The sequence below is a fragment of the Nannobrachium achirus genome, assembly GCF_963921795.1.
Source record: "Nannobrachium achirus genome assembly, chromosome: 5".
In the NCBI taxonomy this organism is placed as follows: Eukaryota; Metazoa; Chordata; class Actinopteri; order Myctophiformes; family Myctophidae; genus Nannobrachium; species Nannobrachium achirus.
In genome coordinates this window covers 29556837-29570878 of record NC_137814.1, presented here as the reverse complement: position 1 = coordinate 29570878, position 14042 = coordinate 29556837, and the positions used below count along the sequence as shown (strand labels likewise).

The 14042-nt window shown below is 40.9% G+C and overlaps 2 protein-coding genes across 2 annotated transcripts in view; both read left to right on the top strand.

Moving 5' to 3' along the window:
- Positions 1 to 818: 818 nt before the first annotated feature.
- Positions 819 to 4460, top strand: LOC308284984 (holocytochrome c-type synthase-like; the record flags this gene model as incomplete). The annotated part of the gene is made up of 6 exons (XM_080725705.1): positions 819 to 920; positions 1843 to 1953; positions 2103 to 2251; positions 2659 to 2778; positions 3353 to 3439; positions 4259 to 4460. The coding sequence occupies 6 exons, from the start codon at positions 819 to 821 to the stop codon at positions 4458 to 4460; spliced, it is 771 nt and encodes a 256-aa protein (XP_080581831.1).
- A 2254-nt stretch (positions 4461 to 6714) lies between these two features.
- The window catches only part of rwdd3 (RWD domain containing 3), a gene marked incomplete at both ends in the record, with an annotated part of 7574 nt that continues 246 nt past the window's right edge, over positions 6715 to 14042 (top strand). The window contains 4 exons of the mRNA XM_080725704.1: positions 6715 to 6799; positions 7454 to 7686; positions 12633 to 12848; positions 13995 to 14030. Coding sequence (XP_080581830.1) covers positions 6715 to 6799; positions 7454 to 7686; positions 12633 to 12848; positions 13995 to 14030 — 570 coding nt within the window. The remainder of the gene's footprint in view (positions 6800 to 7453; positions 7687 to 12632; positions 12849 to 13994; positions 14031 to 14042) is intronic.

Below are 14042 nucleotides of genomic sequence, written 5' to 3'. Positions count from 1 at the left end.
CCTGAAATGATCTCCCACCAAAATAATAGACAACACTCAGAATCCCCATGTGGTTTTTATAGCTTCTCATTAAATTGCTTTTTAATAAAGACTTGAAGCCCATGTAAGCTTCCTGCCTTGTGAAATGTGAAATGACCTATTTTTTCCAGACTGACTGGGCTCTGTAATGATAAGTTTCATACCGAATGTCATGTTAACTGTTGTAGACAGACATATATTGTGTAATCTTGATACAGTACCGTCAAAAGGTTCAGGTTGTTGTTGAGCAGTCAGTCATTAAGACTCTTAGATTTTTTTTCTCAGCTCATTGCCTAAAACTGAGCACTCAGCATTTTTGTTCTTGATTACTCATCTTGGCAGGTTGAGTTGACTAGGCCACTTTTCCAGCAACACCCTGATTCACATTCAGTGCTCAAGGGCACATCAGCAGATGTGGGTGGGTGTTGTCTGTACTGTAGTGGTTTAGTTTAGTGATGGAACATACAGTGTATGTTTATGTACATTGTTGTTATAGAGATTCAGATTGTCTATCAGCTCTCCTTTCCAATCTTGTATACATATATTTTGATATGACCACAGCTAGGCCTGTCAGTTATTACATAATCGCCTGATACAGTTATTTAAGATAACGCTAATTGTTTTGCGTAATCGTCATACTTTTCTATGTTTTTCTATGTTGAAAATATTCTTCATTTTCAAAAGTTGCTGAAATTGCTGATCTTCAAGCTCACAAGCTCAAGTAAAATGTCATAATGGTGTCGTCCTGTATTCATTGGAATGACCCCAGCTTTCTTCTATATATATTCCCCCCAGGCAGCATGGCAGCCTCGGTTCACACCAACGTTGCAGCTGAGGGCCTCATGACTCCAACTCCACCTCAGGGATGTCCCATGCACCAGGAGCCCAAACGCACCAGTATGGCAAATATCCTCCCTTTCTTGTAAATCAGTGTTTCTCTAACTTTCAAGATCTCCTTTTAACTCTGAACCGAGTTCATTTGGTTCCATTTGTACACTGTCAGAGTTACAGACCTGTTTGGGTTGCGTATGAGTCAATTTAGAAACCCCTAAAGGAACCCACAGAGTCAATGGAATCCACTTTGAGAACCTCTGTTGTATATTATCTCTTGTTTGCTTGTTTACTTTCTACCACTGACCCTTTCTTTTTTCTTTTTAATTTTATTTATTTTATACCTGCCAGGCACTCCTCCTTCTGAATGCCCTATGCATCAATCAAAAGCAACGGAATGTCCCATGCACCAATCGAACACCTCCCCCTCTGTAAGTGCTTTCAAGCTCTTTATGTCGTAGAAGGTTGAGAAAGGCTTTTCAGATGTGACCGAAGCACTTGAACAGTACTTTCTTAACTAGTTTTGCACTGGTACCCAAATATAGTCTTGACCTCATTCTCCAACTACGTTGTTATTACATAGTTTATGTTGGTGTTTGTCCGCAACCCTGTGGTAACATTTCACAACCTACTTGTTTCTCAACCTTTGGTTCTCCTCAGGACACAGACAAAGAACACGTGATTAAACTAAGTGATAAGTTAACTGAAATTGTACTGTCTGTTGTAGTTCCTTCATGTTCAAAGGACAACAGTTATCAAACCATAATCTGGTTCCATAGACCACAAATCTTTCATTGTAACGAACTCTCTGGGCATTTTGTTTCACACAATTGCTTAGCACTCTTTAACTCTATGTACAATCATTCTATATATTTTTCAGACTCTTGCGTGACTTATTTCACATTAATCATGACCATGTGTCTTTTTTAATTGGAAGTTACTGTACTTTGTTAGTCTGACAAATTTTGCTCCAATATTTTGTCTTGATTCTAGACTCCATCAGTCCCTGCCCACCAGGAGAGAGCTTATGAATTTGTTGAGTGTCCCATGAAGGCTGCCAACAAAGACAAGTACAGCGCAACAGACATCAACCCTGACAATATGGTACACACACACACACACACACACACACACACACACACACACACACACACACACACACACACACACACACACACACACACACAGTTGATACATACTAACGTAACAACACACACCACCATTGGCTAATTGTTATTGTTCTGTCCCTCCAGATGCCTCCTCCCAATCAGCAGCCATCTGAAGACCAACCCTTCCCCCTGTCAGTGAACAGAGAGGAGTCTGGGATACCAAGAGCTGGCTCCGAACAGAAGTGGGTCTATCCCTCTGAACAAATGTTCTGGAATGCCATGTTGAGGAAAGGGTGAGGAACACAACATAACTGTCTGTCTGACTGTTTTACTTTACAAATGTATGGAGACAATTTTGAAGCCAGGTAGACTAGACCACAGCTTTGCCGCTGAAGGAAATTGGAACGGTCTCTGTCTGTATCTGTCGGTCTATTGACACGTCTCTCTCTCTCTCAATGTTATCTGTTGCATTACTTTGTGCTGATGAAAGGATTGGGCATCAGCTTGAGGAACCCAAGACAATCAGCCCAGATCAAATGCCCAGTCAAATGAACATCTGTTGTGTGTGTGTGTGTGTGTGTGTGTGTGTGTGTGTGTGTGTGTGTGTGTGTGTGTGTGTGTGTGTGTGTGTGTGTGTGTGTGTGTGTGTGTGTGTGTGTGTGTGTGTGTGTGTGTGTGTGTGTGTGTGTGTACTGTCTAGGTGGCGGTGGAATCAGGGAGACCTGAATGAGAAAGATATGAACAACATCATCCGAATCCACAACCACAACAATGAGGCTGCCTGGCAGGAAATATTGAGATGGGAAGCGCTGCATAAAAAGTATGTAAATACACTCCCAGTGTGCCGCAGCAGGTACCCACCAGGTTTTTCTGGGTGGATAAGGTATTATCCTGGTAATCAGCCAGCAAGCCTCCGTTGTATGGGGATTGTTCTCCTGTAGTTGGTGATGTCTTACATGCCTTTCCACACTGACTCTTTGTCGTTGGCTTAGAATAACTTGTTTTTCAGCTTTTTAAAGTATTTTTTTCTTTTTTTTACTTTGTCATTGTGTTCTTTTCTCCTTGGCGGTGAACAGCGGTTTGTCTGTTTCATAAAGTAGCCACTTTTATACAGAGGTCCTGCAATATTGGAATAACGAAGAGGTGCCTTTGTACAGTATATACATGGCATGCCTGTGTTCTGCAATCAGTGTGTGGCATGTTACAATGTCAGCACACCAACATGCTGTGAAGATGGCAGGGTGTTTTCAAAATAAGATGAGAAATTAAAGGTGTATAACCTTAAGGTATATAACCTATAAGGTACAAAAAATACATTGTGGGGTAAAAAACGCAAGTAAAAAGAAAAATGTGTCTGTATTTAGCATTTTGTTTTCTTGTGTGTTCATGTGCAGTGAATGTCCATGTGGTCCATCTCTGGTGCGTTTTGGAGGTAAAGCTAAAGATCTCACTCCCAGAGCCAGGATCAGAAATTTCATGGGGTCAGTAAGTGTGTGTGTGTGTGTGTGTGTGTGTGTGTGTGTGTGTGTGTGTGTGTGTGTGTGTGTGTGTGTGTGTGTGTGTGTGTGTGTGTGTGTGTGTGTGTGTGTGTGTGTGTGTGTGTGTGTGTGTGTGTGTGTGTCCTTAAAGGAGCTATAGTCAACTTTTTCTTGAAAAACAGATGTTGTTTTTCAAGAAAAAGTTGACTAGAGCTCCTTTAAACGTGCACGTCCTTAATCATGCGTGGGTGTTTGCACGCGTCATAGATTAAGCTTTATGTACTCATGACTTATATTCAAATTGAATTGGTCCTCACTGATGCTCATTATAAGTCTACTTGCCAATGACATCATCGATGGGGATTCGAAGCTAATAAAAACTGCAGCCTTTCTCTATCTGGAAAGTTAGCATGCTGGGGAAAAAAGCCATTGTCCTTGCATCAGTAAAGAATTACCGGACTAAAGTAGCATCAGCTAACTGACAGCGTGTCGCGGGTTCGACTCGATCCCGACGAACTCTGCTGTGTTTCACTCCACTTCTCTCTCTCTCTCTCTCTCTCTCTCTCTCTCTCTCTCTCTCTCTCTCTCTCTCCCCCCCCCCATTTCCTGTAAACTATCAATAAAGGTAAAAAAAAGCCCTATCTAAAAAACTGTATGATGTCATTAGTGGCCAGATTTCTGAAAACTGTCCATATGCCTCATCTACTTTTATATGCATGTTTCTACCCTTGAACTTTCAGGTCACAGACATGAAGGGGAGTTTAACTGTCTTTACATATTTGTACGTTTGTTGTGTGTGTGTGTGTGTGTGCATGTGTGTAGCTATGACCTACCGTTTGACAGGCATGACTGGATTGTGGATCGTTGCGGTACGGAGGTGCGGTATGTCATCGACTATTATGACGCGGCTTCCATAGACCAACGGCAGAAGGCCAAAACCATTCTGGACGTCAGGCCTGCTCTGGACTCCCTCAATGCCGTCTGGGACCGTATGAGGGTGGCATGGTGGAGGTGGACACATTGATCTGGCTTTTCTGTTCTCTTCTTTAATTTTTTTTACCCTATTTCTCTAGTTGTTCCCAGATCTGTCTGTTATATGAAGCTTTACGCATTTTTTTTCTTTTATCATAATTGATTGGCATGACGGCAGCAACTACAGAAATAGCGTTTAAAAATAAATAAAAAAAGGGGGGGTGGAGAAGCAAAAATAAATCCTTTATCGCCTTGTGTCCCTAAACCCTAGCAGGGTTGGCACGGTTTAGATGGAGCGGTTGAAAATCAGAAAAGGTACCCATCATTTCTTTAACCGTAACTTTTATTTTTATTTCTGCTCCGTCTTCTTTTTGTCATTAGTGGAGCAGCTTGAGGATTTGTATCTCAACACCGTCACACGGTCAGGTCTCTTTCAATTCAGAAATGTAAATAGAAACTGCTACTGTACATGGACCCGTTCTCATTTGAGTGGTATTCCTGCTCAGCCTTTAACCAGGCCTAAAGTGTATTCATGATGAATTTAATCCACATGTAAACAGAATCTGTGATTCATCTTTTTTGTTCATTCTTAGTATTGTTCATAGTTTGAATATGACTTCATGCCAAAAGTATTTTTGTTTTTTGTTTCCATGGTTATACATGAGCATTACTTGCACAAAGTATATCCAAGATTCAAGATGAAAATGGAATTACTGGAGGATAGTATATATAAATAGTTCCAGATCACTCAATATGGGAAGTTTAAAGTTTTTGGTTTTGCTCAGGTTAAGAGATGACTAGCTCTGGTCCATTGCGTCACCTCCAGTGGCGCTCTGACAGACCCGTCGGCAAATGAATAGATCGCGTTTTCTCAGCCCCTACGAGCGCTCAACTTGAGTCAAAATAAACAAAACTACTTCACTACTCACCAAACCAAAGGTAGTTTTGCGACGTTGAAAGTCTATTCTCCGTGGTGGTGAACCCCCCCCCCCCCCCCCCCACTCTGTAAAATACATTATTTTTGTCATGAAATAAAACGCACCCACCTCGAGCCACCCAGCGGCCACCGCAGATACAATGGTTCACAACCCGGAAATAAGCGGCGGTCGAGTTGGATGCACTTTATTTCATGCCAAAAATAGTGTATTTTGCAGAGTGGGTGGGGTGTTGAGGGGTTCACCACTGTGGAGAATAGACTTTCAACAACACAAAACTACCTTTGGTTTGGTGAGTAGTGAAGTAGTTTTGTTTATTTTGACTCAAGTTGAGCGCTCGTAGGGGCTGAGAAAACGCGGTCTATTCATTTGCCGACGGGTCTGTCAGAGCGTCACTGGAGGTGACGCGATGGACCAGAGCTAAGAGGTGACCTGTTTGTAGATTCAGAATGTTCATTACTGTATAAAATTGCCATTGCTGCTATTATGCTAGTGTTGTGATGATATCTTGGCTATTAAAATATTTATTTTCATGCCTCTGGTATTTGAGTGGTTATTTTCCCAATACAACCTAAAGCTCAGTAGATAAATTCTATCATGTCTTGACTTTGGCCAACACAGTAAATCAAGTAAGGGGAAGGTAAAGTGGGTGGAAGAATATAAATTGTATAACAGGATAATTATAATGTCAAAATGCTGTGGTGAGATGGAATGTGGTGAATTTAAATTAAAAAAAGCTTGTCATATTTTGTGAATATACATAATGCTAAATTATACATCTATTTCGCCACTATTTGAAGGCTTTTGTAATCCCTTAGTATGATATTCGAACATGTAAAAAATATATATATTTTCATTTTTTGGCCATATGGCCAGAAGGGTAAATCTTTCGACGCGCGTCACCAAGCGCACCACCAAGAGTCTAAGACAAGACCAAATAAAAGGACAGTGCTAGATAGACAGGCTCCTGCCTTTGCACTTATCTCCAACACCTACCACTTGTCGGTCACAGGTGGGCTTCAGTAACACCCATATTATTTCACATATTTGTCAAACCGAGATTGTAAATCTGATTATTTTTAGGAGAAAGTGACAGTAAAGCAACAATAAAAATCTATAACTTATTTTACACTAAAACAAGTCAGCTCTGGTATCTCCAGAGCCAGTCGTGGGTGGAAAAAAATTATAATGGTCAAACTACACCGAGAAGAAGAGGTGGGACAGTGGAACAAACAGTTCCGTCCCCGTCCCTTGTCGGACGTAGAAAGACGTTGCACCAGTGAAAAAATGGTACCTACGTGAGATTCAAGTTCAAGATAACTTTTGTAAAATTCTTCTACAACATAATGGATAGTTTAATATGAAGTCATCATGTCTGAAGCTGCCTTAGAAGAGGCCTCTGTTTTAGCCTCCATTTACTGCGGAGAGGGGGAGTACCAGCTCTTACAACAGTCCGGTGAGGACTTGCAGATTGTCATCAGTGCAGTGTCAGTGTTTACACAAAAAAACTCATGTAAACACACGTGTAAAAAGCACTAATGTACATGTGTTTTTGTGTAAACAAACACATAACATCTACTGGAATATTAGATTCCACTTTCTCTCTGAATGGATCAGGGGCAGTATGCTGTTAATTAAAAATGTTAAAACGAAAGATATATGAAATATATACTGTAAAGTGAATCATTTTGGGAGCTTCATTGTACTGCATGCATGAGCTTAATTTAATTATAATTTAAACAAATTGGGATGAAAAGCTAATCCCCCCCAACAATTAGTATATTCAGCCTAAATGTAAATGAATCCTACCAGTAAAAAAAGAGTTATGATGATTTATGGCTAGATAATAATCATTGCTTTGTAGTGTTTGTTCAGTAAGGTATTCTTGTCAGGCTGTCACTCTAGCTCAGTCTTTAGTAAATAGAAATTATTATTTTTAAGTCAGGATACCAGTTCAATAAGGAGAGGTCAGGATGCCAGATAAAAAAAGTGCAGTTGGAAGTGATGAAACAAACAGAGCAGACAAAATTGCCTGAAAATCAAGGTGTGAGGTCTGAAAAAAAGACGTTGGGACATATTGACTATTGGCTGTTGTGCTTGTTTCTTCTAGCTGAGGACGGGCTGGTGATACAGATCAATACGACAGTTGGAGCACAGAGAGAACTGGAGTTGAGCCTGGTGTTCCGCATGCCCCCCCACTACCCTTCCTGCCCCCCTGACATCTCTGTGTCCTCTCCAATCATGTCCAGGGGGCGCTGTCAGCACATCAGACAGAAACTTCTGGAACAAGCCGCCACCTTACATGAGGAGCCAATGGTCCATCAACTGGTTGACTGGTTACAGGTAAATAACTACCGTTAATGTTACACTAACAACTTATTATACTTGATCTATTTCCCCAGATGCAGGTAATTTAGTTAACCGGGGAAGCCTTGGATTTGTGGAGGGAATGGGGTATAAATAAGAGATCTTGGCCAGAAGATCTGAGTGACCTATAGTAGTATGGATGCAAGGGTTCAGAAATGTGTGAAGGGGCAAGACTACTACTGTATGATAGCCTGACTGCAAGCGTCAGACTCTATCACACACTTCGTTTGGGATAGAGTCTGATCCTGGGGACGGAGATTCTATTTCAGCGTGGGCGGGCTAAAGCCTATTGACGTCACACACACACACACACACACACACACACACACACACACACACACACACACACACACGCTTAGAGCCCCTGACGGCGACGTGGCGTGACATTGCAAAAATACGTTATTTCTCATAACATATTATATGACTGCATGTTTACGTTAGTGCAAAATGGTATTAAAACGTAATGAAACGGCACTATTGTATAGTTTATTAAAAGAATTCGATTCGAGTCTGACTCCGCCATGACAGTTTTCACGGACCAATCAGAGTCCACTAGCGGCTCACGTGGGCAGAAGAGCACCAATCAGAGTCCACTAGGGACTTTCACGTGGGTAGAACAGCTCCGAAGGGAGGGGGCTGGGGGGAGGCTCCTGGGACCGGACCAGCCTACCACGTGCCTCAATAGCGGGGCAGATAAATGCATTTTTGCACTAAAATACTTCACAAGTGGAAAGAAACCTAAAACTTCTCACAAGTACTCCTTAGGTGTTGTTCCTATGATAAAACACGTTAGACACTGAAAAATCAACATGGCTGCCATGTTTCCAAGATGGCTGCCTCTGAACAGTACGCCAGCCAGTTAATGTCTGATTTTCATAATATTAGAGTTGTTTTGTAGGTTTTAAAACATTGTGAGTTCATTTATTACACTTTTAAAGCAGCCAGAATAACTTTTCTGACTTTTGGTTGGGGTCTTTCTCACTTGGGACCCCCCAAACAGACCCCTGAGCTTATCTCAGTAATCGCTTTGCTCCTGCTCCAGAGCAATGTTAAATTAGATCATAACTGAAGCATTAAAGTTGTTGTAACTGGGCTCTGAAAGCAAAAATTAGTAGTAGCAAATACCCAGGGGTCTTCCACAGGGGGTCCGGGACCCCTAGGGGGTCCTCAGAGTTACTACAGGGGGCCTGCCGAATCTTGATGGGGAAGTTCTTTTTATTTTATTTTATATTTTTACATTTGAAACTGTTTTTATTAGTATTCTCAGTATTATTTATAACATATTTATAACATATAACACACACACCTCTTTGTTATCGTCACCCCAAAACCCACACCCTATCCTCTTAAAGAGCTCACGGTCAATTGTACCCAAAGAAATTCACTACTATACATGTCCTCCCTAATAGTGTTGACAGTTTCCACTATAGCATTTGCAGGGAGGAGAGTGCAAGGCAGGTTATTGTTTGAGCAGCTGCACCGTCCCTTGTAACCTGCTTTGCAAACACATTTGATGAGCATACCCTCCACTCTCTGAATTCCATCTATTTTTTCAATTGATGGAAGCTCAGGGCAATTTGTCAGGTATGACAAAGTAGGCATCATAATATGATACCTTCATCAAGGGACATGACTTTGAGGAAGTGCAAACACATGAAGAGGCTGATACCCCGATTCCTTATCAAGTCCTTGCCTCCGGTACAAAAAAAGGAAATTTATATATTCGAGTGAGTTCAAGTTATTGGATGTTACAAATGTCAAGGGTTCCTTTGCGTACATCGTTTTTCAGGTGCTGACTGGGGAAGAACATTTGTTGGAATCACCAAAAAGACATGGGTCAATGCCTACTTGATGATGATGATGATGACCAAGCCATTAACCGCTTCCACACACCCCCTTCGCCCCTCATTTGAGCTGTTACCATCGGGCAGGAGGCTTAGAACAAAACTAGCAAAGAAGAAGGGCTATAAGATATCATTTGTGCCAACTGCAGTGGAGATTTTAAATAAGGAAATATTTGAATAGCTCCAACCCCCCACAGACCTTGATCACTGCACTGTCTCTATGTTGCTATGTCAGGGGATGCATTTTGTATAGTTTTAATGCATTGGGTATTTTATGTATGTTTTACTGCTGTATACTGACTGACTGGCTGTGTGCCAAAGATGAATTTCCATTTTATGCAAAATTTGATGGACAATAACGTTTTCTTATCTTATCTTATCTTATCTTATCTCCAAGGACCTTGGCAAGGTCATTGGCCATTCCTCCTGAGCTTAGCTTATAAATTGTGAGCTTCCATCAACATTGCAGTCGGAACACTTTGCATGCCATGTTTACAGTTCAAAAGGTCCAACAACCCTGGGATTACTCAGATGGGAACTATTTCTGTCAAATAACTTGGAGGGTGAGATGCTACCTCCAACTCGCTGCACTGCTACCACATTACCTCCGTGCCAACTCCGTCACAATGCAGGATAAATCATACCTGACAAATTTCCCTGTGCTTCCACCAATCGAAGAAAATAGATGGAATTCAGAGAGTGGAGGGTATATTCAGGTTTCAGGTTTCTTGCTCTCCCTGCTCCAAAGGCAGTACTTGAGCTCATCAAATGTGTCTGCAAAGCAGGTTGTAAGGGACGGTGCAGCTGCTCAAATAACCTGCCTTTCACTCTATGCTATGGTGGAGACTGTGTCAACACTTAGGTTGGACATTGAAGATGATGATGATGAAGACGAATATATCCTGCATGTCTGAAATTACTGTATTGTAGTGAATCTCTTTGGGCGTAATTGACCATGGGCTCTATAAGAGGATAAGGTGAGGGTTTTGGGGTGACAATAACAAAGATGTGTGTGTGTGTGTGTGTGTGTGTGTGTGTGTGTGTGTGTGTGTGTGTGTGTGTGTGTGTGTGTGCGCGTGCGTGTGTGCGTGCGTGCGTGCGTGCGTGCGTGCGTGCGTGCGTGGTCAGTGTGAGTGCAGTGCAATAAATGGAAATGTTGTTCTGCGCCCAAAGTGAAAAGTTGCAATACCTTCATTATTGCAATCCCTGCAGTAACAGCTGTCAACCATAACTGTTTAACACAAAAACATTATAAATAATACTGAGAATACTAATAAACCATCAAAGTACAATACATAAAACCAGGATACATAAAAACATTCGAAGTTTCAAATGTAAAAAAAAAAAAAAAAAGATCTCATCGAGATTTGGCAGGCCCCCTGTAATAGCTCTGACGACCCCCCCAGGGGTCCCGGACCCCCCGTGGAAGACCTCTGTTATTTGCTACTAGTCATTTTTTTTTCAGAGCATATTTCAGATCTAATTTAACATTGTTCTGGAGCAGGAGCAGAGCGATTACTGAAATAGGCTCAGGGGTCTGTCTGGGGGGTCCCAGGTGAGGAAAGACCCCAACCAAAAGTCAGAAAGGTTATTCTGGCTGCTTTAAAAGTGTAATAAATGAACTCAGGATGTTTTAAAACCTACAAAACAACTCTAATATTATGATAATTCGATATTAACTCGCTGGCGTACTGTAAAACATATCCAAAAAGGCGGCCATCTTTAAAACTGGTGGCCATTTTGAAAATGTAGTGTCTAGTGTGATTTTTCTAAAGAATGACCCAAGAGGTACACTCTGTAAAATGTTGGTGCTTCTTTCCAGAACTGAAGTATTGTTCTCCTTAACTGCCCCGCTACAAGTCTACAGCCCTGATTGGCCCATTCAATTCGCCCGCTCCTTGGGCGAGCTTGAAATAAAATAAAATATCTCCGGTGTCAGTCCACACTACACACCACCCACCAACAGGGGGTGGTGATGTGCGGACTGATTTATCAGGCTAACTGTATGAATGGTCATGTATGCGATAAGTAGTATCTTGAAATGTATTCAACACTTCATGAGGAGCCATTGAAGGGATGCATGGATTTATCAGCAACTTGCAACTTTCTCTCTATATATGTTGTATATGTTCATATGTTGAATGTAGTCTGTCAACCATTGAGGCCAGTTTTTCCCAGATTCTTATACCTCCAACCACCAGAGTCCTCCAAGGTTAATGATCTTGTAACCTGGCTTAATGATCAGTGTGATTATTCTGTTCTAGATAGAAACCATTGCTACCAGGTAGTTTATTCTGCGTCTCAAAAAAGGGAAGCAAGAAGAGTGGTTGGAATAAATCAATCAACCCAACCCCACTGCTATCAACCAGAGATCTAGTTTTACTGTACAATAGTAAATTAGTAATTATGTTTTTCTTCCCATAGGTTTTTACCTTAGCACTTTGAGATTTGAGTCAAATGTAAAGTGCATGCCAAGCAGCCCTGTCCCGCCTGTAGCTTGAGCAAAATAATGCATTTGTGATCAGAAACCAAATGTAAAATAGAAAGCAAGTTCAAAGTCAGGGTGGGGATAAAAACAAGGTCAGGATTGGGACATAGTCATGTGTAGAACCAGACACATGTTGAACAAAGTTTAAAGAGTTTTTAATATTTGAAAAGTTGGTTTCAAGTGAATGTGAAGATGTATTCCAATAAAAAATATTATCATAAGATTGATTTAAAATAAATGTTTGTAATCATTGTAATGCAAAATGTCAAATGTAAAGGACTATTACAACACAAGCCTACAATTCCCTGACACATTGGGAAAACATACATTGAAAAACATAGTCTTACAGCGCGCCCTGGTGGCTCTACCAGTAAGTACATGTGCAAAACATAATATTAAGACTCCTGGCTTCAAAATAAATCCAGCTCAGTATCTTTGCAACATCATCATCATAAAATCTCTACCGTCTCTTTATGGTCACTTTACCGTACAATCCAATAAAGCATGAAAGTGTCTGAGAATAATAATTCTTCTAATAAGGTGTGCTGATCTGGTTTGCGTGTAAAGGCCTTCCCTTCACTCTCCTACAGCAGTCTGGGGAGGTGACAGAAGGATGTGTAGAGGAGGAGGAGCGGTTAAATGAGAGAGAGGAGTGGACAACAGAGTTGTCTCTGGACCACATGCGCTCTAGAGGGCGCTACACCAAACTGCTGGAACGCTGGAGTCAACAGCTGCAGCTGACTGGGAGGTTGCTGCTCGGACGACATATACTCATCATACTACAGGGAGCCAGGCCTGACATCAAGGTACTGGCATTTAGTGGGCCTTACGGCCAGTGGTGCTCAACATGTGGGTCGAGACCCAAATTATTTTGGGGGGTCCCCAGATGATTAACTTAATGTGCAACATTGTTTTAAAAGGGCAGGCACATTTCTAAAGTGACAATTGATGGACTTTTAATAAATTGTGAAAAATAGCTGATCTACGTGCTCACAACGCCTCTTGGTGTGAGGCGTTGTGAGCAAGGTTGGCAACCACTGCCTTAGCCCTGCAAGGCCCAGCGTTGCTTTTTGGCAACGTTTTTTAAATCATTTTTTAAAAAATGTTATAATTAGTTTTCCTGTTCTTTTTTCACATTAACATCACCATTAAATCCTATTGTTTAGTATTACAATGCCATTGGCCACGCTATTTGCATATAAATACCCCCCACAGAGACTGACATTCACACTTCCCAGAGAATTTGAAATTCCAGCGTCTGCACGAACAACATCTCACTTTTTAACTGAAGCTATTCCTCACAAAAACATAAGTAAAATGCCTGTAATATTTTTTTTCATGATCATTAGAATGTCTAGAACACGTGCATATGTTAATATTGTGAAAAACAAAATTATGATTTATGATTTATGGATATAAAACCTTACAAAAACATTATTCATTTTTTTAAATTACATTACAGTGATTAGGACTCCTACAACACCATCTGATTTTTTTTTGATTTTTTTTTGTCCAGTAGAAATTAATTCGGGCCTTGCAGGGTTAGACTAGTAGTGCACAAACTGTGGGCAGAGACAGAAAATAGTAAACGGGTAATATGTATTGGTTTGTAGAATCATGTACAGCAACGTTAGAATGGCAATGCAATTACATGAGCCAAATAACTTTTGGTTGATCACTTTAAAGCAATTCTGCATTGAGTAATTTCTGTGTTTTTAAACTTCATTCATATGTTGTTTACTGGTACATGACATGCATTTGTTTAGTTTTACTAGAGCAGGCTTTGGTGTTCCTTTCAAAACGTATACAGACATTTTCTATTTTTTACTTTTAATTATTAAATACCTGGCCATTGTGAATGTTGATTGTACTGCAGCAACAATACTTTTATATTTGGTATCCATCATAATTATCCTAATTATTCCACCAATTTCACTTGTGTTTCTGTGTAGGAGTTTTGCCACCTCTTGAAGACAGTGAAGGTGGATGTAAGATTTCTT